The following is a 26,790-nucleotide window of genomic DNA, read 5'->3' on the forward strand; positions in this document are numbered from 1 at the left end:
TAATAACCATCCTGAGGAAAATTAATGTTACTTTGTTCTTTGTGCAGAACAGTAATTGGATTGTGTGTTTCATTTATATCTGGACAAAGGCCAGGATATTGAAATACTTCTCAATATTAGATTTTCTTGTTTAAAAATTAGATTTTATTGGCATTCTCTTTCCGAGATTTCTTCATTAAAAGCTTCATTAAGCATAAATCTCCTTTTACACAGCAGAAAACAAAATTATTTTAAGGAGGTCATTTTAAAAGTCTTTTTAAAGGGTGGTGCTAAGCTTTTGACCGAAGGCTTGTCTTTTCCCAGGGATCTGGCATTCCAGGGATAAAATGATTGACTTTGCCTTCATGTGTTTAATATTAATGACATGGATGCTTGAAGCTATGTAACAAGTTACCATGTTCTAGAGTCTAAGGCTATTACAAATACGATATCAAAAAATTGGGGACAGGGAAGTATGCTGTAGAGGTTTGATTCAGTGATTCCAAGCCTTGGGGGCCTCGTCTACTCGGAAAGAGATGAAATCATCCATCAAGGAGAGAGAGTTTGCATAGCTACTGTGCTGCAAAATACAATTGAGCATTAAGTACATTTCTGCACTTAACTTTGATTATGGCTTCTAGAAAGGTACGAGCAACAGGGAAAGTGATGGTAATACAGTTTTGCCACCTTAAAACTGATTACTCTTTACTCCTTGCAAAAAAATTGGACAGGCCCACTTCTCAGCACTGAGTAACATAATTTTCTGGGCAGAGTTTGTGCAAACCCAGTTTTACCCTTGGTCTCTTGATGGTCCATGTTCCTGGCTCATGCCTTTTTGAGGGAAGGGAGATAATTAAATAGTTTGGTTTTAAAGGCGTTCCCCACTGGGCTGCAAGCTTTGTGTGTAAAAATAAATAAATAAATAAATAAACAAACACCATGCGAGATGTCAAAAAGGGACAATCCTAATAAAAACTGAGACTATCTAGAAGAACTGAAAACCAAGATATAGATGTCCATGTCAAAAGCCTGTGAAATGAGAACATTTATTCCATGATGACTGAAAACCAAATGTAAAACATTTATCAGTGAATATATATGTTTTTTTTCCCAAAAGGAGAAAATAGCAACAAAAACCCCCTGAGTTTTCTCATATGAGTTTGTAATATTTTGTTAGTTTCTACCTACAATCTTTTCAAGGAAATGGCAGATGAAATGATCTTGTCTCTCCTCTGGGTGGGTGTGAGGCAGGGGTGGTGACTTAGACTCAGAAGAACTGGGGGCCTGTGATCCAGGGCTGGGTGTGGAGCAGGAGCTCAGAGGAACTGGATTCTGTGGCCGCAGAAGCCAGGATGGGTTGGAAGCACCGCATTTGGAGAGAAGGTAGAACCAGAACTGGATTCTAGGCCATATATCAGCAAGAGTCAGGACAAGAAGCAAAATGGAGCAAGGAGGTGTCAGGAAGTGACACCTGGAAAAGTCTCCAAGGCCACTGCCACAGCTTATGGGGCATCAGAATGAGCCCCGTGGGGCAAGAGCAAGATTGCAAGGTTGCGCAGCTTGTCCACGCCCTCCCTCCCCAACCCTATGCTCAAAGTGACGCTTTTCTTGGGATGTCCTGCTGGGAAAGCCTTTACTCCTGGGCTGAATGTGGGTCAGGAGTAATCCCCACAAGCACGCCTTCAAACCGTCTCTTCCCTGGGAACATGCTTCTTTGCAGGTTCTCTGCTTCTCTGCAGGTTCCTGCTTCTCTGCAGGTTGCTGGGTGCAGGGTGCGGAGAGGGTCAGCAGGGGCCTCACAGAGCACAGGGCAGTTGAGGTCTGAGTGACTTCACAGGGAAGAAGGTGACTGGAATCAGAGAGTTATGAATCTTGGACGGCTACCCGATCATTCCTTCCACATCTCCCTCCTCGTTAACCTCCTTCAAATAGCTGGTCTCGGGAGTCTAACGAATTCCATGACAACTGATAACAAAGAAAATGGCATCTTTCTGGTACAGAGAGAGTGTGAAAAAAATGTAAAATAGGAGCAGCCAAAATGACCAAAAGATAAATAATATTCACCGGAGAAGTACTCTGTGAAGCAGAACAAATACGAAGGAAGTACAAAGAGTTTATTGAAGCATGCTGTCTGTGCAGGAAACCCACAAGGCAGAAATGCAAGGACTGAGGCTTTGAAGGACGCAAGACAATGGGAAAATCGCCGGGGATATGGAAGCAGTCAGAGGTACCTTAGTGGGCTTTAATGTACTCTTACTGGTGCAATACAGAGAAAGTGGATGGAAAGAAGGTCAGGGTATAGAAGACCCAAGGAGCATGATTATTAAGGCAGATATGAGTGTCATGTATTAAACTCTGTGACCCGTCAATAGAGAGTCTATTTCCTGACCCTCCAACAGTGCAGTTCTTGGAAATGTTGTCCATCTATATCTGCCCGTCTGGTCATCTCATTCAGTTTCATGGCTCCAAACAGTCCATGTGCTCACACCTCTGGCTGAACTTCTCCCCTGAACGTTTGCTTCTTATATTCTTCTGCCCACTCCATAATTCCACGTGGATGTATGACAGGCATCACAAGCTAAATACGTCACAAACTGAACTCCTGACACCCCATGTCTGCCAACCAGCTGCTCCTCTTAAAGTCATCGCCATATGGTAAGTGGGGATTCCATTCTATTGAATAGCTTGGGTCACACCTCACATCCCATCCATAGTCAATTCAGCTCAAACTGCAAAGACTCCAGAATCTAACCATTTCTCATCACCTCCTCTGCTGCTCCCTAATCCAAACCGCCACCACTGCTGATCCTCTCTGGCCTCTTCACCTCTGTCCCAGGCCCCTCACGTTCCATTCTCTTGCAGAGTGATCCCATGTCACTCTACTGCTCAAATCTGTAAGTGCCTTCCCCTCTGTGAATAAAATCCAAAGCTTTACAATGACTCACAGCTGTCTTTGTTACCTCTCCTACAGCCTGGCTCCTGCTGCTCTCCCTCTCACTTCCTATTTTCTGGGATCATGCCAGGAATGGTGTCTCCTGCCTCAGGGCCTTGGCACATGCTCCGGTTGCCCACATGGCACACTCCTTCACTGCCTTCAGATCTTTCCTCAAATATGGAAACTTTTCTTTAATGAAGACAATATTAGGATATGCTGACTTTTAAGAGCCATAGACAACGAAGGTTCAAAGCAAAGACTGACTTAGGAGACATCATAACAATGATAACTGTTTGCATTAGTGCTCCATACTACAAGTATATTTACATTATGAAAACAACACTGTGAATGGATAGTATTATCCATATTTTTCAATGGGGTTCAAAGGCTCAAATAAGCTGCCTCGTCCAAGGTCACATAGCCAGTAACTTCTAGAACCAGGAAGTACAGGCTTCACTTCAGTTTTGTGACCCCAGAACAAGTACTCTTGCTTTTCTATATCGAAATTTATTATATAATGATAATAATAATAGTAATAATGGAAATGATAATAAAAATAATAATAGCAGTGATAGCAGCTAGTGCTTCTTGCGAACTCCATAGAAAGCACTATTTTAAGCCTCTTACATGCATTCATTAATTTTATCCTTGCAGACTCTTAGGAGGAAAGCACTATTATTTTCTGCAGTTTGCAGAGGAGGAGACAGAGTCAGTACCAGGGTAGACAACCTGTCCAAGGTCAACCAGCAGTAAAGGCAGAACCAGGATTTACAGCCAGATGCTGGATCCTTAACCACCACCCGAAATCCCTGCTTTGTCTTCTAACATTTTCTCTCTGCTTTTGCTAGACATGCTCTATAGTGTACAGTTGGACAGGAGTGAATTCTCCAGTTGGGTAATTAGAGATCAACTGTACCCACCAAAGATGTCTTGAAAGTATATGTAGTTGAAGAAATACCATCTTTAGATGGAGGTTAAGTGTTGAAAAATTGCAACATAATCAATAACTGTCAGAGGTTGTAAGCCAGTTCCGGAGAGGCTTGTGGCCCCTGAAATATACCGTTGACCACCTTTTCTAAGGTAGATGTTTTGTCTCTAACGGAGACTCACAGTACTGCAGACTAACTTTTCACTCCAGCAGCCCTTGCATTTCTCCAGAGAAGAGCCCGGCAGGGAGACAGGCAAGAGCTTGCTTTACCTGGGGTGATTGTAGGCGATCTGCTTGAACTCGTTGTTCCAGTTGGGCCTCCCATAGAAGGTCTTCTGCTTTAAGCCTGTAATCACGTCAGTATTTTCATCCCAATGTAAAGCTATGTGAACAGCCTAAAGTAAATTCGTGGCATTAGATGACATTTAGAAAAAAATATATAAGCCTTCTATAAATAAAGAATAAAGTAATCATGTTCATTTGTAGATTTAATTAAAAAATGTGTACAGGGCTGGCAATGCTTATCACTATTTGCAGATGTCGCCAATGCTGCACTTTAGGGCAAGCATCATATCTCATTTATGTCTGAATCAGGCCTCGTTGGAACCAAGTGCCTCTTTATACCTAGTAGGTGTGCAATAACGTTAACCTAGAAAGAATATTTTCCTTTAAAAGGATGAAAGTCATATAGTAAATGTGGTTAAGAGAAAGCAAGCACTAAACGACTTCCTTCTTTTCCTGCCAAACTTTTCAACAATTAATATGTACCTGCTATCCCCTTTCACTTAACATTGGCTCCTGGGGAGTTGAGAAAGGCATTGCCAGATTAAAGTGCTATGAAATGTCTGGGAAGAAACTGCATCTTACAATCAGACCTGCCTAGTGGGTTGAAACGGTGTGATGTATACTGTCCGGTTTCAAGTGCTGGGAGGATGTGGAGCCTGGCAGGTGGAACACGGTGGCCAGACCCTAGTAGGCGGCTTGGCTGGTGCTCTGTGCCTAATCATTTGCCTTGGAATTAAGCGACTCCATCCAGGCATCATGTAGCTAGTGGTCAATAAATGAGAGCCCACAGCATAATCCCTTGTGATCATTTTTGTTTGTTTGTATGTTTTTGTTTTTTTTGAGAGAGAGTCTTGCTCTGTCACCCAGGCTGGAGTGCAGTGGCGTGATCTAGGTTCACTGCAATCTCCGCCTCCTGAATTCAAGCGATTCTCCTGCCTCAGCCTCTCGAGTAGCTGGGACTACAAGTGCGTGCCACCACGCCCGGCTAATTTTTTTTTTTTTTTTGTATTTTTATTGGAGATGGGGTTTCACTGTGTTAGCCAGGATGGTCTCGATCTCCTGACCTCATGATCCACCCGCCTTGGCCTCCCAAAGTGTTGGGATTAGAGGCGTCAGCCACCGCGCCTGGCCATGATCATGTTTTAAGTTGCTGTCATTTATTTTATCCCTTTCTGCATTCTGGTAGCTACCTTGCTTCTCACTTCTGGGGATCTGTGTTCCCAGTGCTCCTCCCTTAAACCCCTATGCGGTGCTCTATTCATTCTCACCCTCTGACTCATCCTGACCCTGACCAGTTTGGGCAACAACCCTGCTGGGTGCAACTCATGCCCCAGGTTCCCACTGTAAGCCTGACTTTCCTGGCTGACCTTCTCTTTAGTCTAAAAAAGTAGTTGAATCTAGGGAGGTTCAGCTGAAAATAGTGGAAGCGTCCCAACAGGTCAGGAGACAATGGCAGGTTGGATCTGAGAAATCCAGGCCAATTATATAAAAAGACACCTGAACTCATACGTTCATCACAGCAGTATTCACAATAGCAAAATCATGGAACTAACCTAAGTGTCCATCAACAGTTGACTGGACAAAGAAAATGTGTTATATACATACTGTGGAATACTATGCAGCCATAAAAAGAATGAAATCATGTTCTTTGCAGCAACATGGGTGGAGCTGGAGGCCATTATCCTAAGTGAACTAACTCAGAAACAAAAAACGAAATACTCTATATTCTCACTTATAAGCAGCAGCTCAACAATGGGCACACATGGACATAAAGATGGAAATAATAGGCACTGGGGGCTCTAAAAGGGGGGGATGGTGAGAAGGGAGTGAGGGTTGACAAAGAACCTACTGGGTATGATATCCACTATTTGGGTAATGGGTACACTAGAAGCCCAAACCCCACTAGTATGCACTATACCCCTGTAACAAATGGGCACACACACCCTCTGAATCTAAAAAATAAAGAAAATATAAAAAGAAATCCAGGTCGTAGGAAGTTGTGAGCAGGCAAGTCTGACCCCAGGTGGCAGAGCTACTGCTGGAAAACAGTTGGGGTATAGGACTCCGAGCAAGAAGAAGGTGGGGAACAGCGGCAGAGGGTGTTAAGTGACACGCCAGGTGCGGGGAGAGAAGGAGCAAAGCCATGGGTGTGACCGTGCATAGTGTGATGGGTGAACACGCATCCTTTGGTGGCTCTGGTGCCAGAGGAAACCGATGTGGGTGGGACACAACTAGTGAGTGGGAGTCAGGCTGGGAAGGGCCTTAAAGTCCTTGCTGAGAAGTTCAGGAATCATTTCACACACAAAAAGGGCCTTCCCTGCTTACACTTGTGGTACCGCCAATCACTGATATTCAAACATTTGGAATGATATTTATTCCACATTTCTCAGCCCAATGTTCAATTAGTCTCCAAACTCTGTTGATTTGCCCTTCACAATACCTCTTCCATCTGTCCCTTCTGTTCTTGTCATTTTGCCACTTTGAGGTTGTTGAATTCAGTTTAACAATTGGGTATTTCTAAAACAGCCTCTTGATTCTTTCCCGACAGAATGCACCAATTATTTTTCCTTTAAATGTTGAAATTAGTGATTTTTCTGCCTGAAATTTAGGAGTCGAAATAATTTTCAACATGTCATGGCAAAAATGTAAGACATTTATTTTAATTTATTTGTATTTAGAAAAAAATGTATATTTTATAGCATATTCTTGGAAGTAGTAGAGACGGGAGGGGGCAGGATTGTGTTGTCCCCAAATCAATTTCAGTTCTTGGTTATGAGAACCTCAGTATGGGACTGAGTTATGAGTCCCATAACTTGGGACTTGAGAACCTCAGTATGGGAGCTATGGAGCTCCCAGTTGGCAGGGAATACCTAGGTGCACACAGGGATCAATGCACCTTAGGGTAGAATAGCAGGCACAGTACTTGAAATCAGAAGACAGAAGCTGTCTCTACTTCACCAAACTGTTCATCAATCAAAAATCCCACTTGAATAAGGAAAGTGTTTGTTTGGAAAACATAATTAACACTATATAATTCATTAAGATGTTTCAAGCCTAGTTCCCAAGAAAGCTACATTTCAAATTATCCCAAAGGATTAAATATTTAAGAAGGACTGCAAATAAGTCCATAAAAATTCATTAAGCTACTGAATTTCTAGCAGAGTCTTATTCATTTGCAGAAGCAGAGTCAAATTACAGCGATGTTCTATAAGGCCCGTGTGTGTGTGTGTGTGTGTGTGTGTGTGTATGTGTGATGTACACACACAGAGCATTCATTTGTAAATGTAGTGATTAATGCCAATCTCCCAGGCTCAAATACGCTTTCCTTAAAAGTATATATCAATAATAGGTGCTAATTAGAATATATATTGTGTAACCTCGTAATCATTTCATTGTTAATTCCCATATTTGAGGAGTTAAAATGGATTACAATGTAATAGTTACCATTCAATAGTATCAACATTGAAATACTACCATCGTCAATATTTTGGTATACATTATTTTTGGTAAATTCAATCTTAATATTTCATTAATACAATATACTGCAGAACACCTGCCAAAACAAAAGATCACCTTAATCTTAGGTAAATAAACATACGTGCACACAATTTCTAAGAACACCTTTAGAGAACAAACTCTGGACAAATCATGTATTCATAATAATAATTTTCTATAGTTGCTCACATACTTTACAATACAAAATGTTGAATGTAAACACCTAGGAATCTTTTTTGCTTAACTCTGAACAGCTCAAGGCACAGAAATAGAACCAGTCAGAAACTCAACAAGATGATACAGCTAATCAGTAATATTCATTCGATGTCACTTTTAAAGGGACAAATGCAAATTTATTTGGGATTTCCAGCCCCTGGATTGTCTTCCACTGTCTGACACTTTCTATTCCTCAGCAAGTTAACCATAGCTTCTTTTTTTGGTTCTTTGATTGTTACAACTTGAATCACTCTTGCTAATCTGGTTTTATTTTATTCTCCTTTCCTTTTTAAGAACATAAAAATAATTCTGTCATGCTATCAGAGTGCTACACAGCTCATTATTGAAATTGTTCCTCATTGCTATTAGATGAGTTCAGCAGTATTGCTTATTCTCAGAGTCTTATCAGTACCTGATTTTCATCCCAGCCAGTAAGAAATATATGATAACTCAGAAAGTGAGTTTTCCCCTGCTCACTCATCCGTGTTTCCAGTGAGAGTAAGAGATCAGCAAACCACTCAAAAGCTCTTGCATCCCGGCAGATCCAGTAGAAATACACCTGTCAAGAGAGAAGGCAAGTGAACGGATCTATTCTCTTTTCATATGTGCTGATAATCACAGACTACTTTATCTCCATTAAATTATTTGAGCCCAAATGGGCACTTCTGCAAAATAACATGCCGTTTTTTTTTTTCTGTCAGTGAACAAACAGTCACACTGTGATTTCTTTTGAAAAAATTCACAATGTGTTTGAAAAAGCCCAGAGTGAATTCAGAGTCAGGAGCCTGTGGCCGTGCCAGTTTCTCTGGATGAGGATCAACTCACCACGTTTCTGGCTGTGCTGCTTCTGAACAAGATTAATAATCATAACTAGCTGTGCCTTTCACTGCTCCCAAAGGGGGATAAACCGTTAGACCAACCCCTTCATCTTTACTTATGACCTAAGCTCTGGATTTGAACTTTCTTCTCCAGAGACCCCAAAGGCTTGGACACTAATCCACTTCACTAGCTACGACCTCTGGAGAGTGGAGATTATGGTAATTTCAGAATCAAGTCACACAGGCCAGAAATTTCCTCTCAGTGAAACATATCAGTGTCCAAGGAAGCTGGTGGGTGGTGGCTGTGCCTGTGTGTCAACTGCTATAATGAAATTATGACTAGGAAGAATTATTTTTTTAACTCTGGGTGTTAAGCAAATGGCATGTGACAAAAAGTAGTTTGGGTTTGCTAAAATAAAAGCTTAGTTTTTGTGCTTCAAGTTTCAAATAATTGCATCTAGAAGAAACCACAGGAGATCAATCTATTAATTCTCCCAATTTTTCTCACACTCCCACCCCTTGCTGCCCACACCTCTCTCTCTTGTGCCTTCTCCCCAAAGAGATACCTCTATGGCTTAATAATATCCGTGAGGGCTGGTCTTGATTCCAGCTGTTGCCTGGTAAATCCCCACCTGGAAATACCTCATCCAGTGATCAATGTTCTCTTCTCTCCCTGTCTGCCAGCCAGCTTGTAAGCTCACAATCATATAATCAGAGATATAAATGAGATTTAATTAATAGATCAAATTCATGAGACAAAAATCAAAAAGTTTATTTCAAAGCTAAACATCTTGTCTATTCTCTTCATGTTTAGGCAGGACTTTATAATATTAATTATTTGTAAGAGTAAAAGTTGCTGAGAATAAGGCCTCTTCTTTCAAGAATTAGGCCCACATATTTGTTGGACAGCTCCTGTTCACAAGGGGACATAAGACACTAATTTCAGGACAAATAATCCCTCAGTCTCTAAGCGCAATGACCTTCTTTTCTCAGGAAGAGAGAGGGTTGCCTTTCTTTTCCTGACACTTATTTCTTCCTAGGGATGATCTGTGCACAGCCTCTCCAGGCAGAGCTAAGTGGGGGTTCCCTTTGTGACGCCCTCTGAATCCCCATGAGCAAGGGGCTCATGTTCATCCAACCGTTCACGGATTCAACAAATATGTATTGAGTGCTTCCTACCTGTCCAGACTCTTCTATGCTCTGGAACTATAAAAGTGAACAAGACAGGGCCAAAAAAAAAAAAAAAAAAAATTGCTGTCCTCTTACAGTTTGCATCTTAGAGGGAGAAGGAAGATGATAGATAAGTAGAATATAGGCTATGTCAGATGGTGAGAAGTGCATGCAGAAACTCCAGGCGGGCTAAGAAGTGTTGCAATATTAAGTTGAATGGTCAAACGGGGGCTTAATGAGCCCTCTCTTGTTTTTGGTCTCTTGTGTTCACTTTTATAGTTCCAGGGTGTAGAACAGTCTAGAGACATAGGAGGCATTCAATACATATTTGTTGAATCAGTAATGGATGGACACAAACCCTCAATTCGTGGAGATTCATGTCCCTTCTTCATGAGAAGGGGACATTGGAGCAAAGACCTGGAAAGGTTGAGGGAGTCAAATGCTTAGGGGAAGAGCTCTGCAGATGGTGGGAAGTGCAGAGGTCCTGAGTGAGACCTTTCCAGGAAGAGCCTGGAGGCCTGTGTGGCTGGAGCCCAGAGAGGGCGGGGAGAACAAGGAGATGGTTGAGGGGAGGGCTGGGGGAGCCATGGCCTTGTGGGGCTTTGGGGCCGTCGTTGACTTTCCCTCCGAGAGACAGGAAAGCACAGGGAGTTGGTGGGCAGGGAGTTCCATGGCCCACGGCAGGATCACTCCGGCTGCTGTATTGAGAATAGACCCAGGGTACTGAGGGTGAGGGAGGAGGAAAGGAGGCCAGTTAGGGGCGGATTTTATATTCGAGGTTGGTGATGAATACTGCTATCTGCTTTCTTTTTGCTTTGTATGGTGCCTAATCCAAATTACTCTTTGAAAACCTTAGCTCTCATTTTGCCTTGCTTTGCTCTGGGTGGAAATGAAAAATCTACTGGCCGAATTAATGTGGTGCTCACCTATGCACGACCCCCTCCTCCCTGGCCTTGGTAGCCTGTTTCATCTCAGAGTATGGCATTGGGCATAGAGCAAATATCATTGATTTATTTTCTCTCTTTCCCACTCTTTAAGGAACATGCTTAAAACACATTCATAACTGGATAATAAACCAGAACATTTTCTTTATAAAAAAATCCTCCAATTTCAAATCCAGTCCCAGTCATCCTTTCTTGAAAACTATCCCCATCTTAGCTTCCTCTGTACATGAAACTTTAACCTTTCAAATAGAAATCCTTCCTTACTTTCTCGTGGCCTAGCTGCGTGTCAGTGTTCTCAGGGTTTGTCAAGCCTTTTACACTTTTTGCTTCCTCGTAATGGCTTTGTGTGTTTTTCCCTCCGTAATTGACTTGTAAGTGACACTGGGCAGCTTTGGTGTAAGAGGCTATGGAGGAAAAATGGATAGGCTCAGTAGAAGTGTTTCAGGCAGAAAAAGAAAGAAAAGGACTTTGAACAGAAGAAAAAGGTATTTACTTTGACTTTCTTTCATCTTTCTAATGGTGGGGGATGCTCACTGGGAAGGGACATAAGAGTTCCATGTCTGCATTTCGCCCATAAGAAAGGACCTGGTCAATGAGAGACCAAGTATCCCAAACAATAGGCCACAACTCTGTGATCTGTGCTTTCCAGTGCTCACCCCACCTTAGTCTCCAAAAATAAAACAACCCTGAAATCAGCTACCTGTAGAAAGCATGCCTTTTCAGAATTCCGTAGCTGATCTCAGAGACCCAAAATGCCTGAGTTTACTTTAAAAGATTTTATTAAATAGAAAGTCATTCTCAGTAAAATAACAAAAGTTCTGAACTTTCATAGTAATAAAATTATTTTTTTTTACAGGCCTCATCCAACACTTTTTTTTTTCTTTTCTTTTCTTTTTTTTTTTTTTTGAGAGGGAGTCTTTCTCTGTTGCCCAGGCTGGAGTGCAATGGTGGGATCTTGGCTCACTGCAACCTCCACCTCCTGGATTCAAGTGATTCTCCTGCCTCAGCCTCCCAAGTAGCTGGGATTACAGGCATGCGCCACCATGCACGACTAAGTTTGTATTTTTAGTAGAGATGGGATTTCACCATGTTGGCCACGCTGATCTCGAACTCTTGACCTCAAGTGACCCACCCACCTTGGCCTCCCAAAGTGCTGGGATTACGAGCATGAGCCATTGTGCCCAGCCACATTCTTGTAGATATAGTGGATGCCTAGATGTTTTGGGAGACCACTCTGGGACTATCGTGGGGTTGAGGGGTTCTGTGTGCATGTGGCCTGTCATAGACCTTAGTTTCACATCATTCCCAAGCACTAACGATCAGCCTAAACTCAGCCATGTCCATTTGCAAAGGGCTTGGGTCTGAGTGACAGTCACAAGTTTGGGCTCTCTGTGTGTCCCTTCTCATTTTCATGTTTTCCCAAGCCAAGGCTTCTCTTTAAGAATTCTTCAGCAGCACATAGGGACCAGGTCAAAGAGGTCTGGGGCCAGTAGGAAATGGAACTGTGCTAAATTTTGGTAAACAATTTCAGAACATGAATTGAGAAGCACTACCAATCTGTGTTACTACGAGAGCTCCGACTCTCCAGTCAAACTTGGATGCTTTCAGGTGATTACATTTCCAAAGCTTGTGCCATATCTTGAATAGATATCTATGAACACGGGCAGAGGGCACTTTCACAAATACAATGTGTATGTCTTTATATCCAAAATAAATTTCCAGAGGATGAGGCAGAAAAAAAATTATTTACCTATGTATTCATTTATGGCCCAGAACCCCTCTAAACAAGGAAAGTGTACACAAGAATACAGGTTTAGGATATAGTGTAGCATGGTACAACAACTCAGCGTTGTGAGCCTGTGAGGCCCATCCACTGTCGTAGACTGCTGCTGGCTTCACCATGCAGGTAGAAGTTGCAAATAACTTGTGCAACTGGGCAAAAGTTATTTAACTCGAACCTAGATTACTGCATAGGTAAAATGGCAGTAAACACAGAACAATATCTCCTGAGGTTATTGTGAGGATGAAAGGATATGTTTTACTGAAGCATTTAACGCAATGTCTGGCAGACACAGTAAGTGCTCAGAAGATGTTAGCTGCTATTGTTACTATCCTTGTTTATCATTTGGAGGAGCTTAGAGAATGAAGAATGAAGACAATATATTATAGAGCAAAGAGGGACATGCACCTTGCTTGGCATGTATTCCCATTGGTCACTCCTGGTCACTGAGAAGGGAAGCCAAACTTGACCTCTAGCACCAGTGTCAGAACCAGAAGCTCAGCATTCATCATGAAGACGTGCTCCATGAAGGGGAAGTCCCTCACCAGACTCAGTGTGTGCTAAACTCACCTAGAGGCATTTTACAGGGAGCCAGGGGCCCACCTTGACCATCGCCTCCTCAAGGAGAAGGGCAGTGGCTTGCAGTGCCACCTGCCTCCTGCTGGGCAGCAGGCCTCTGTACCCCACACTGTGCAAAAGAAAGAACAGAACAGACAGAAGCTTGAAACCAGCAGGATGACAGAAACTCTGCATAGAGGGGAATCAGGATCATTTTCCAAAAGGAGAATTTCTGTCTGTGAAATGATAAAGATTGGTGTTTAGAAAATATATTACCTCCTCAATAAATGATCACTCTTATTTTCCTGGTTTTTATTTTGTTTTTGTTAAGGGAATCCTGGATTAATACAATAGCAAATAAGAAGAATAAAAGAAGAAATATTTCTTCTTCATGATAAGCCTATCTAATGTGTAAAACTTCTAGTTTAAAGTGATACAGTTATAAAATTGTTTTTCTGGTGAACCATTATAAGGCCAAGACCAGGCTTTGTCAATAATTTTTCATCCTTAAGACATTTTCTGAATGTCATTATCCTCAATGTTAACTATTTCATGACTATATTGCTACTTTGCTCTGTGGCTGAGGACTGATCTATTTTGGGCCTCCGTTTGGTCTAATTACAGTTAATAATCCTTGTTGGACAACTGAAACATTCTTTTTTTTTCTTTTTTTTGAGACAGAGTCTTGCGCTATCCCCCAGGCTGGAGTGCAGTGGTGCAATCTCAGTTCACTGCAACTTCTGCCTCCCAGGTTCAAGCAATTCTTATGCCTCAGCCTCCCGAGTAGCTGGGATTACAGGCACCTGACACGACGCTTGACTAATTTTTGTATGTTTAGTAGAGATGGGGTTTTGCCATGTTGGTCAGGCTGGTCTCCAACTGCTGGCCTCAGGTGATCTGCCCACCTCGGCCTCCCAAAATGCTGAGATTACAGGTGTGAGCCACCACACCTGGCCTGAAACATTATTTAATAGCAGAATGATTCCATAAATTGTGGCTTATCCATACTATGGAATACTCTAAAGACAGCAAACAAAATGAAATAGATCATCAGGTATTGACACTGAAGGTGCCCCAAGTGACGCTTTAATTAAAAAACAGAACACATTGCACTTCCTCTTCCTTCTACACACACACACACCCCTATTTATGCATGAATGTGTATAGGTATATGCATATAAATGCATGGAAAAGGAATGGAATGAGACATATTCAACCGTTTAATGGTGAGTTTCTTAGGGATCAAAGTTGGGGAGGTGTTTAGTTTGGGGAGGGAGGTGAAGGGAGATTTTAAAATGTTTGTGTATTTCATTGGACTCTTTTACAAGAAGACTGTAGTCACGCAATCTGTGGTTAATAGACCAAGATATTAAACATATTAATACTGGTCACTTCCACACAGAGCAATGGTGAGGGCTGATGGGGTGCTGAGGCCTTCTGAGGCCCTCCAAGGAAAGACAAGAAGCATACGTTTCTTCAGGAGAGGCATGAATGGCCCCTCCTAAAGAGGCCAACTGATGGCAGGAATCTTGGTGGTTAGTAGAGATGATCAATTCCAGGAGTCACCAGAGCTCCAGTGTGAGGGAAAGTGAAAGTAAGTAATTTCTCAAAGAAAACATTAAATTAAATGTATTTTTCATTCACTGGAAAAGAGAGCAGGCCCTCCTTTGTTTTATTAATGTATTTTAGTAGAGTATGGATTTTTTGTCTTTTTTGGCCTCTTTCCCTTGTTCCCACTGGCCCGTGCTGTCTTTTTATTTGAATTATCTGTTTATTATATTAGGTTAAGAACCCAAAGGCCATTTTGCATGGGACACACTATAAATACCCATTATCATGGTTATATATTATGGAGCTGATGAAGGAAGACAATTTATGAAGAAATGAGATTATCTCAGTTTTTGTATAATCTATTGTATTGTAGTCTGAAGATTACATATGCAGTTAAGAAAACGAACTGCGTCTTGCAGTTGGCAGTTCTCTCAGTTCTGACTGCACAGCTGTGATATTAGGGAGAACTAAAATGTGTAAGCCAATCTATTTATGTCAGCAATCTTCCCCCTCCCTCCCCATTCATACACACCTATTTCATTCATCATTTTGACAGTTTGCACAAGCAAACCGTCCTAATTTTTTTTCAAGAGCTCTTTTCACAAATTGAGTGTGATGTAGAATTAATCATACCCGTTAGGCAGGAGGTGGAGAACTTTATCGCTAGAGGGCATTTTTCCCCCCCAGCATTCAGCTTCCTCCATATTGCATCACAGAGAATTCTCAACCACCCTCAGCCTTCCCTCATTCCACAGGGGCACAGCATTGTCAGCTGCCTTCAACTCAGTGAAGTTTGGCTCTTACTTCTGCATTGAAAATATTTCTTTCATGTATTACAACTTTTTTCCATTTTCATCACAGCAAGCCATCACTGTACTTCTTGTTATTTTGCCTTCTTGGGAAATCCACTCCTGCCCATTCTTCCCACTCTCCTTCCACTCCCCGCCCCCTCCCAGATCTTTCAAAATAAAAGGTACTTAGAAACAAAGAGATTTTAAGACATCAGCTTCCAAATGGAAAGTACTACTTATGACGCTTCCCACTAAGGAAGTGGCAGGCGTCTTATTGGTTATGCTCCTGCATTTTACTTAGAAGTTTTCTAGAATAATGCAGCAGAGGAGAAGGGTAAAGAAGTTCTAGTTTGCAATGGTGACAATTGAGAAAACTTTGGTGCACATTTTTTTCCTGTAGACTTGCAACTTGAGTTTTGTGTGTAAAAATGTATGCCTTATGCCAACCAGTGTTTTTACACATGGAGGAAAAAAAAATCCCACCTAATCGCAGTTAACCATTCAAGCTTAAAATTCCAGCTCTCAGCGCCTATGCGAGTTGTCCTTTCATTCCTTATTACAAAAGAGGACAATCTGAAAACTATAGTCCAGACTTAAAATTGTGAAGACACCGTTAGATAAATACGTACTGCTTTGCTCTGCGGCACTTCAAAAATTATATAGATGCTGACAGTTTAGTGGAGGGAGTAGTCTTTATATCTGAAAAGCGTGTGGCTAGCCCTGACAAATATTAGTTACATAAGCCTAATGGTAGCTGTACTCAAACCAACACAAAGTTGCTTTAAAAGAGAGAAACTTCCTAAACCTGTTCTCACGCCTGCAGACGCTAAGGAATTGGATCTGAAGTGTAATTTTCAGCCTAAACTTTCAATAGCATGAAAATCTCACTTCTTCCGTGAAAGAACTTTGAAGCAGAAATCAGAAACGTGTGCTCAGGTCCTGACTCAGTGGTGAACCAGCTGGGTGACTTCGGTGAAATCATCTCGGCTGGAAGTACAGATACTGACTTTCATGGTCCTGTGCAAAGCTAGGAGATTAGGACCTTTCAGTTATTTTATGATTCCACACTTTAGCTTCCTTTCTCCCATATGACATGATTTCTGCCCTTATTTTCAGCTGACTCATGTCCAAATAGTCCCTCACAGTTTTATAAGCGATGAAAACATTGCTTTTATATTTTTTACTCTACGATTTCTGTTTCTTGGAATAGAGATCAGTGTCCCTATTTTATGGTTTTGTGGTGACTGCAGTGCTGAAAGCCTTGAGAAACGCCACAAGCAGAGCCCAGGAATGACAACGGAATGCTGGGAAAGGACGCAGAAGTAAGATTTTGTGGGCTCCTGTATGAATTTAAAATTTTGGGGGGTTGTTATAAGATTTTTCCTCTATATTCCTAGTAAAATAATTGGAATTTAGTAAAAATCATTGAATAATTTTTTTGGTTACATAAACAATATCTTAACATCCTTAAATTTTAAAGAAAATTGTTTACAGAAGCCATTGCTCATTCTTTTTGGACATGTAGACGTTTATTCACTCATTGATTTATTCAATATTTTTACTACATATAGTTATCACATATTATCTATGTGTATATATATATATATATGTATGAAGATATCCAGAGAAGCTATGTTCAAGGAACTCACAGTCTGTTAGAGAAAATAAGATTATTTCACGAATCTTAATACAGGAAAGATATGTGACATAACAGGAGGGCAGCAAAGGAGTGGTGGAGGTTAAGAGAAGGGGGAGGTGATTGTGAGTCGGATATGATGAGAGTGAGACTTTGCATGTCTCTGAGCAGGACTTGAAATATTAGTTGGATTAGTGAGTGAATGAAAGTGAGACACGCTATCCACCACCATCTTCCTGTGAAGCACAAAGTGACTTTTAGTGTCATGGAAACCATGAAGCAGTGAGCCACCTCTCTAAGTGGGATTTACTTGGTAGGCAGCAAGAAGGAAGGAAGAACTTAGGGTGGCTGAAAAATCATCACGAACCAAAACAAAGCATCACTGTGAGGTCCAAATAATCCCAGTCACTGTTTTGCTTGCCTTGTTAAATATATTATGGTGTAGAGGAAAGAAGATGAGCTTTGGTGCCAGAAGGATCTAGATTCAAACTCTAGTTCTAGTATTATTTAGCCGTCTGTGTGTCAGGGTCCTCATCAGTATTGAGAATATTACCTATCTCAATGAGCTATGATGAGCATTTAGTAAAATGACTCGATCATTTCTATTAACTTTGTGATCAGGCTTCAGTTTTCTCATCTGTAAAATGGGGATGAAAATGATAAGTGCGATGAAAAGATGGCATGAGATAGTGCACGTAAAAGGCCCAGTTCCCTTCCTGTGAGGTAGTCAGTGCTTGATAAATCTAGGTCAACAGTAGTAGTACTGGTAACCTATGTATATCTCTGGTTGATATAATCAGCATTTAGATAATCATCTACATTTCTGTATACACATTTCTATAGTAATATTTCCATATTATTTGTCTTATTTAGCATTTAAACTCCCTGTTGGATATGGATTCTTATTTCTCCATTATGTGGATCAGGAAACTCAGCTCACACAGGTGAACTGCCGGCAGTATTTCAGTCAGGGTTGAATCAGGCATGTTCTTTGACGACAGCAAAATTCAGGTGCTGATTCTATGAGCAGGAATCCCACGGTCTTCCCACAATATTGCTCTAGGGTTGCAGGAGGAGCTGGGGGTCACGTCTACCATGTGTTGGTTTTGTCATGGAAAGAGCCAGATGAACCTGAGTTTGAATCCTGATTCTGCCTTTGATTACCCATGTCTTTTCAGGAAAATCAATTTAATCCCTCTAAGCTTCAGGTTCCTTACCTGGAAAACAGGCCTTGTGTTACTTACTTTATAAGGTGGTTGGGAGATTAAAAAATTCAAATGAGAAAATGTATGTCAAGAACCTGTCACTTGGAAACTCATGAAATAGCTAACTCCTATTTCTTAGTTGGCAGAGACCCGAGTTTAGAGATCTTCTAGCCTGCATCACCTGGGATGCTTCACAGAATACAATTTCTTGATAGGTGTTAGGTGAAGAAAGGTTCTGTGGCTAAATAAGCTTGGGAAAGATAGCTGAAACAAAACTGAATGAGGCTCTTTTCTGTGGAACTTTTTTTTAGAGACAGAGTCTCGCTCTGTTGCCCAGGCTGGCGTGCAGTGGTGCGATCATGGCTCACTGCCCTGAACTCACTAATTTTTGTTGTAGAGATGATGTCTCACTATGCGGCCCAGGCTGGTCTAGTGTCTAACTCCTGGCCTCAAGTGATTCTCCCACTTCAGTCTCCCAAAGTGCTGGGATTACAGGCATGAGCCACTGCTCCCCACCCCCGCAGAACTTATTTAATGGCTAGTGGAAAATGTCTTCTAGAGTGCAATGTTGCAGGAGCGTTGCTTAAGTTCCTTTGACTACAGGATTCTCTTTAGTGGATCATGTCAGGTGATAAATGTCCCATGGTTTACACATTGAGACCTGGTGTTTAAGTCAAGCATCTCCCTTTGATAGATGAGGACACTGTGGACAAAGGGTTAAGCAGAGAAGATATGCAGGACTAGGCCCAGCACCAAGCTCGCCTGCCATCCTCACTCCTCCTGCATTCATACGGCTTTAGGTTATCAGGGCTGCTTGACTACCATTGCTCTAGTGCCTGCTGCTGGTCCTAAGAGAGTCAAAGTATCGGACGGAGTGTCTAGATGCGACAAAGGAGGGAAAGAAATTCTAGAGGCATCTAGTTGTAAAACATACAAGAAATGACAAAAGGGAGATTCAGAGCGGGATGGCCACCCCACAGCAAGCCAGCCAATAAATCCCAACTGTGGTTTCTTGTTAGGACTGAGTCCACAAGAGGAAGACATCGAATTGCACACTTGCAACCATAGTCTGAAGCTAAAGAGACTAAGGAGAGGTTGCCTGTTAATATTGCGAACTGCCACCCAGCCACATAGCCATTTGCAGCCTGTCCATATTTTATTGAGATGAGCAATTACATGTCCTGTAATGGCAATGAAGCAATAAAATTTATGTCTTGTCATCTTTAACAAGATTAGACATAACCCTACTCATAAATGTAATACTGAGTGGAGATTTTTAAGAACGTAAGTATAGTTAAGGATCCTTGAGTTTATCCCTCATAGTTAATTAAAATCCTCCCCAAGAATCGGCAGATGATAGATATAAGGACATTGAACCTTTCAATCCATGGAAGGGTGAACTAATGATTTTTCCATACCTTGCTCAGCTTCAGCGGAGTCTGTGCCTCACTGCATTTGTACCATATAGATTTCAGAAGAGCAGCGAAGGGAGTGACTCCGATCCCCGCGGCAACGCACACACTCACTGGGTAGTGAAATACATCCGTCAGGGCAGTTCCAAAGGGCCCGTCCACTGCCAGCCTGGAATCACAGAAGAATGCAGCTTATTTGACCTTCAGAACACCTTGCTCGTGAACCGAAAACCATCCAGAGCTGGTGCTTTTTATAGGACGTGTTTGCCAGTGCTTGCAGAGGTTGACTCTATGCCTGAAAATGCCCTATTTGGAGAGCCTGGGGTTAGCATGAGGATTTTCAGCTCTGCCTTATTGGCAGACAACCAGGTTGTCTGGGCCCAGGCACTGTTCATGTAAGGCCAAAGCCTGACATCTCTCGCTATAGCTCAGGCCTCTTCTGTGTGGCATGCTCTCCTTAAAGTTCTTAGAAGCTTGTTTTGGCTCCAAGTATCATTGAGGCTGCTGGAAGAGTTGTTTCCCTTTCCACCCCAGCTGCCATCAGAGGGAAAAATCTGGAAGCATCAAGGTAGCTTAGCGGGCTTCTATTTCTTCTTCCTAATGTCATTCTTCCCTGTTTACATTTGGTCACACATCTTAGTAGGTTTATGTAATTTTAGTCTAATGGAAGCTATTCATTTGGAATAAATACAATTGTGAAGTCATTTGTCAGTTATGTGGAACTTCTAAAACCCATTATTTTAGATTATACTGACTCAAAATCTGTGGTAATTAGGCCTTGGGTAGCACTGGTATTTTTCTTTGCTTAGCAAATTTTTCTTAATAAGGATAAAATATATTCACTGAATAAATAAGAGAGTCCTTAGCATGGTCCTATGTAGACTGGCCTCTGAATTCTTTTCCGTCTCTCATCACTGGTTCTCACACTGGTGAGATGTTAATATTTCTAAAATATTAAATACACAGTACTCCCTACTGCCACTGGGCCTTTGCATGCAATACCCTTTACCCTTGGAATAATCTTCTCCAGTTTCTTTTCTTTTTTTTTTTTTTGAGACGGAGTCTTGCTCTGTCACCAGGCTGGAGTGCACTGATGCAATCTCCACTTACTGCAACCTTTGCCTCCTGGGTTCAAGTGATTCTCCTGCCTCAGCCTCCCAAGTAGCTGGGACTATAGGCACGCACCACTATGCCCAGCTAATTTTTTTGTATTTTTAGTAGAAGCGGGGTTTGACCATGTTGGCCAGGATGGTCTCAATCTCTTGACCTCGTAAGCTGCCCGCCTCGACCTCCCAAAGTGCTGGGATTATAGGCATGAGCCACTGTGCCTGGCATCTTCTCCAGTTTCTTCCCTCTCTCCTTAGTTGATTAGTAGTTTTCCTCTAGTAGGTCTTATCCCAATCATTGTTTTCCTGTGGAAGCCTTCTCGAACCCCTCAGATTAGGTTAAATCCCCTCTTAGATAATTTATAGCTCCACGTTTCCCTCCTCTACAGTCCTCACCACAGCTGTAATTTTACAATTTATTGGTGTGTGTGCGTGATCTGACTGATGTCTGTCTAGAGCTGTGAGGTCTAGGAAAGTAGGAGTCAGGGCTGTCTTTGCTCACTGCTGTAATCCCAGCGCTCCCTGACATGAAGTTGTTCAATAACAATTGGTTGAATAAATTGTAAAGGGAATGTTTAAAATATTTCAGTCAGCAGAATGTATTAAATAACCTCAACTATTCCAAAAGCGCACATTTACATACGAACAAAGATATGCTAATTAAAAGGGTTCTGAGTTATTCATAACCATTCCCTAAGGGGTGTCTGTTGAAGACACCGGAGGTTGGCCCATTTGAGCTTTACTACGTGTTCATGAAAGTTCAATTGGGTTTATTTTAAATTATTCTATATGCCAGACTTCCTAATAATTCAAATGAACTCTCCTCAAGTTAATCTTAATTAATAAGGCTTTATTACATATTGATATATGGAAATGGAAGAATAAAAATAAAAGGTCATTAACCAGAAATGGTTAGTATCTTAGCCCACTGTAGATTATTCCATAAATAATTACATAAAGGAAATTGAGAGAAAGAGAGAAAAAAAAAACCTGTCCATAGATTCAAACGTCTTATTGTTCATTTATTAAAAATAATCAGTCGTATTGGGAATTTATTTGACACTGATTTAAAAAGATATCAATTAAATCCAAAGAAGAATTTTGTAATTAATTCACAGAAATATACAATAAACAAATTTCTCCATCTTTAGAATTGAAACTCAAAGCTACAGGAGAAAATATTTAGTCTAAGTTCCCTGCTAATGCAGTAATCCTCCTGCCACATTCCTGAGAGATGATCATATTCCAATGTTAAACTGCGGGGCACCTTGTTCCACTTAGGGGCAATTCTAAGTATTAGACAATTTGTTCTCATGTCTTACTGAAATCTGTCTTCTGACAACTCTCATCTTTTGCCTTTCTGAGAAGCACATTCCAGATCTTTTTCCTTTTTTACATCTCAGGCCTTTAAATAGTTGAACATAGCTATCACGACATCCCAGTTGTTCTTTTTTGGGCCCGAATTTCTCCATTTCTCCAGATTTTTAAAATCTGAATCAGCTTCCTTTGCACAAATTCTTGTTTGTCACGTTTATGAGCTATCCCTGCCTTGATTTAGACACAGCATTTCTAATAATGAGGCTCAGAAAATGATTTGTCTTGCCTGCATCCATGTCCTGTGAGATCTTATTGGGTAGTTCAGCAGCACCCCACCCTACCCCGTTAAGTTCCAGTCTCATCTTTCTGAACCGACTGCATTTACTCCTCTAACAAACACCCCCATTGCAGTCTCTGTGCTAGGTGACCATTCTTATCTTGCTCATAATAATAGTAGCTAACTCTTTGAGCACTTACCATGTGCTAGGTATTATGTTAAGTGTTTTTATGGACTGTTATGTTTGATCCTAAACAAAGCCATGAGTACTATTACTGTCATCTTCATTGTACAGAGGAGGAAACCGAGGCAGTGTTGCACACATTCTCCAAGATCATACACAAAGTTGGTCTTTGAACCCAGCTCCTCTCACATTGTGGCCCCCAGCTCTGGGCGAAGGATAACTTGCTGAAAACTCCATCAACTCTGAGAAATTCCTCTGTTTTCCTTCAGAAGGTCTAGTCTTTCGAAAGAGCTCACATTCTCTCCCCTTTTCTTGGGCTTAGAGGAAGAGGTTTCCCTGTTCTTTTTTTGGGCTTGCTTCTCCTCCTGGGCTTCTCACTCATGACTTCCAGGGGCTGGATTAAATTTGTCTGGGATCCAAAGCTGTGAAAAGATATAGTGCTCTCCCCAATATCGTAAATGTAATTCAAAATTAAAACAGTGGCGAACTGTAAAATCATCCAAGGAAGTCCAATAACATCCTGATTCTTTGTATGTTGAAGATTTAAACAAATTCTAGTTTTTTGGAAGGCTTTGCCACTAATACATATGCCTACACACACACAGAGGCAGAGGGCGAAACAAATTAGTGAATGGAGGGAAGCAGCTCTGTTTATGACAACTCATTTTTATCGAGCCAATAATGACTTACTGAGTCACTGAGAGTCAGGGCCTGTTCTAGGCCCTGGGGATGGTAAAGTGAACCAAACAAAGCCCCTTTTCTCATAGAGCTTCCATTCTAGTGTGGAGAGATAGACAGTAAACAAACAATCAAGAAAACATTTAGCACGTCAGGTGGTGGCAAGTCAGCATGTGGCATCATGGCGATTGAGTGACTGCTGGGGGTTGTTTCATGTGCAGTGGGAAGGAAAGGCCTCACTAGAAGGAGACATTTGAACAGAGACCTGAAGGAAGAGAAGGAGCTGCTCAGCAGAGATGTGGGGGACAGCATTCCAGGAGGAGGGAACAGCAATGGCAAAGGCACTGAGGACTACATTTTCAGTGTGTGTGAACAACAAGAAAGCTGGAAGAGCTAAGCCCATGAGGGAGCAGGAGGTGTAACAGATGAGCCCAGGGAGGCCCTGGGGATCCTGTTGGAACTTGCAGCTGGAGATGCACTCCACAGGCAGAAAGCATATCAGCTACTGAGTAACCAGTACCGAGTTCTTCTTGGGGGACTGGCTGAAATGCTATCTGGTTTGTGAAGGGGAAGGGTGGTTGATAGAGCAGATAAGTGTATACACACAGGGCAGAAGCCAGGTAGCAAAAAGGATGAAAGCTTTTGCCTTGGCGATGGCAAAGGGAGAGCAGGGACCGAGAAAGCAGTTAGACACTGTGCCGTATGTGTGTGTGTGTGTGCGTGTGTGTGTGTGTGTGTGTGCTGGGGGGATTGGTGAGAGTGGGGGTGCTGTGCAGTGCATCTACTTTTATTTCTGATTTTAGGCATTTGCACTGCACTCTGAACCTTAAAATTTTATTACATTGCTTCCTTTCCATTATAAAAAAGAAAATAGTCGGGTGTTCTCATCTGATTTGGGGCTCTGGCTTGAGCAGATGATGTTTCTACTTGGCTTGGCATCATACCATTTTTCAGGGACGAGTGTTTGAAAGGAGGCCTGTGGCTCTTCCTACCCACCAAATACAGCCAAGCCCAGGGGTGCAGTTACAGCTCAGTAGCCTATGAAAACAGGGAAAGCAGGACAATAAGCTGACTACATTTTGTGTCTCAAATTTATTGTGGTGCCTTGTTTGTCACCAATAAATATTTGTCAAACTAAATGAGATAAAGAATCCATATTGGCTCCAGGGCTTCATTAATTCTTTCGTGAATTCTTTCCTCTGTATGCACTGCATGTCAGACACTGTTGTAGGCACTGGAGATTCCGAGGAGGAAAGACAATGTTCTGCCCTCAGGAACTTCCATTCGAAGTGTCTCTACCGAGCTCCCTACCAAAGTGCTCACGGCAGTGGCTGCTCCTTGGTAGTTCCTGATACCCTCCAAGGATGGCAGAAGTAGGAATCTCTTGATGCTTCTTTTCAAATATGAAATTCTTCCAAAAATGTTTTTCTCATTTTTTTTTTTGGCGTCCCTGTTCTTCCAGAGCCCCAAATGTGTGCTTTGTATGCTTTTGGGTAACCCTGCATGAAGAGTGGGAATTGACCTGAAGCCATTGTTTACTGAACAGAGCCAAGGAGTGGTCATTTACATTGGGACTTCTGTCATGTGCCCAGGCTTTTTCTTTTTCTTTCCTCCTCCTCCTCCTCTTTCTTTTTTTTTTTGAAACAAGGTCTCACTCTGTCGCCCAGGCTGGAGTGCAGTGGCGTGATCTCGGCTCACTGCAACCTCTGCCTCCCAGGTTCAAGCAATTCTCCTGCTTCAGCCACCCAAAAAGCTGGGATTACAGGCACATGCCACCACACCCAGCTAATTTTTGTATTTTTAGTAGAGATGGGGTTTCGCCATGTTGGCCAGGCTGGTCTCAAACTCCTGACCTCAAGTGATCTGCCCGCCTTGGCTTCCCAAAGTGCTGAGATAACAGGCATGAGCCCAGACTTTTCTGAATAGAGTGACGCTGTGGGTTGAGTTGTGTACCCCATTGATATGTTAAAGTCCTAACCTCAGTACTTAGAACATGACCTTATTTAGAAATAGGGTTGCAGACATAATGAATAAAGCTAAGCTGAGATCATACTGGAGTGGTATGGGCCCTTATATCCAATATGACTAGGGTATTTATAAGAAGAGGACACAGAAACATAGCATCCTTGTTATGAAGACCCGACTTTACAAATATAATAAAAAAAAAAAAATTCAGACTGTGATAGAAAAAAATGCCCAGAGTTGCAGGCTGCATAGAAGTAACCAGGTGATGCTTTAGGACCTGGGCGAGAAACTCCTTCCTGGGTCACCCTCTCTTGGCTGAACATTAGTCTTTTTTTTCTTTTTTTTTTTTTACAGGAATAGATGTGTGTCTCCTAGAAGTCTACAAAATTACACTTTTTACACACATTCTCAAATTTAAACACAGTCTCAAACGCACCATCTAATAAAGATATTGCTGAATCAGGTAGCATGTTGATGCATTAAGATACCTTACTTTTTATAATACTGTGATTTATACATGAGAGAAATGGGCACGAACCTTGGCAGGCTCCAGGGCTCCTGGAGGGCCTGTCCCTCTGCCCCAAAGGCTTCCAGTAGCGCTGCCGTCCAGTCTCCTGATGCCCGGATGTGCACGCTGAAGAAGTCTTCCTGGGGGGCAGAGGTAAGGGTGAAGGGGTGCCACTCCAGCGAAGATACGGCTGGGCACTGCACCAAGATGTACTGCCCTGGTGCCATTTTAAAGCCACGCTTTTTCATGTGAAGTTCCAGGACTCCAGAGGGGTGGCTTACCACCTATGTGAGAGCAAGAGAGTTGTTTGCCTTTGTCCTCAAAATAATAAACACTTTTCATTCCATCAAAGATGTTCAAAATTTTAGATCAGCTTGTTTCAGGTGTAATTTACATATCCTATCTGCTATTAGCTCCCAAAGATATGTGCCACCACTTTCAAATCTGTGTTTGCAACTCCAGCAAGAATGATGCTCCTCTCCTTCAGAGGGAAGCGTTTGAAATAGCTGCACCCAGGTGCAATTGGTGCCCAGCATGTGAGTCCATGTGTCAAATGGCCAGGCTTTCCACAGCACAGTCAACCAGACCCAAGAGAGTAGAAGCTTGCATATTATTATGCTTAGGGTTATTAAAATAAGTCACCACATTATCTCTGTGTTTTTAACATCTAGGAACATTTTGTTACCTTTTTCAATGAACTGCATCTTTTCTCAGTGTCTTGTGAATTAACCCTCTTATTTCTTCAGGCTAAGTGAAAAACAATCTTCAGACTCACTTCAAACTCTTTCCTTGTTTTGTTTTCTTTTTAGTTGAGTCTCATCTTGTGTCCTGACTCTGCTCTGAGTTTTAGATGTCGGGAAGCATTGGGCAAGGTTTCTAGCAGTGTTTATAAAAGCTTTATGACTTGCTGCTTATCAGAGGGAAAGAGCTAATTTCCCTTCTTAGATTTCCATCTTGTTTCCTGAAAAATCTCTCCAGGCCCTCCTATCTTCTTTTGTGACAAGAGGTATAAGGGAACAAAATCTAGCATCTAGATACTGTGGCAGTATTTT

The 26,790-nt window shown here is 41.9% G+C and overlaps 1 protein-coding gene across 1 annotated transcript in view; it reads right to left on the reverse strand.

Moving 5' to 3' along the window:
- NOX3 (NADPH oxidase 3) overlaps positions 1-26,790 on the reverse strand; it is a 60,874-nt gene that overhangs the window by 8,132 nt on the left and 25,952 nt on the right. Inside the window, exons 9-12 of the mRNA XM_055267840.2 lie at positions 25,769-26,022; positions 19,710-19,872; positions 8,251-8,397; positions 4,113-4,237 (exon numbers count right to left, since the gene is read on the reverse strand). Coding sequence (XP_055123815.2) covers positions 4,113-4,237; positions 8,251-8,397; positions 19,710-19,872; positions 25,769-26,022 — 689 coding nt within the window. The remainder of the gene's footprint in view (positions 1-4,112; positions 4,238-8,250; positions 8,398-19,709; positions 19,873-25,768; positions 26,023-26,790) is intronic.

This window comes from Symphalangus syndactylus, chromosome 2 (genome assembly GCF_028878055.3).
Source record: "Symphalangus syndactylus isolate Jambi chromosome 2, NHGRI_mSymSyn1-v2.1_pri, whole genome shotgun sequence".
Classification (NCBI taxonomy): domain Eukaryota; kingdom Metazoa; phylum Chordata; class Mammalia; order Primates; family Hylobatidae; genus Symphalangus; species Symphalangus syndactylus.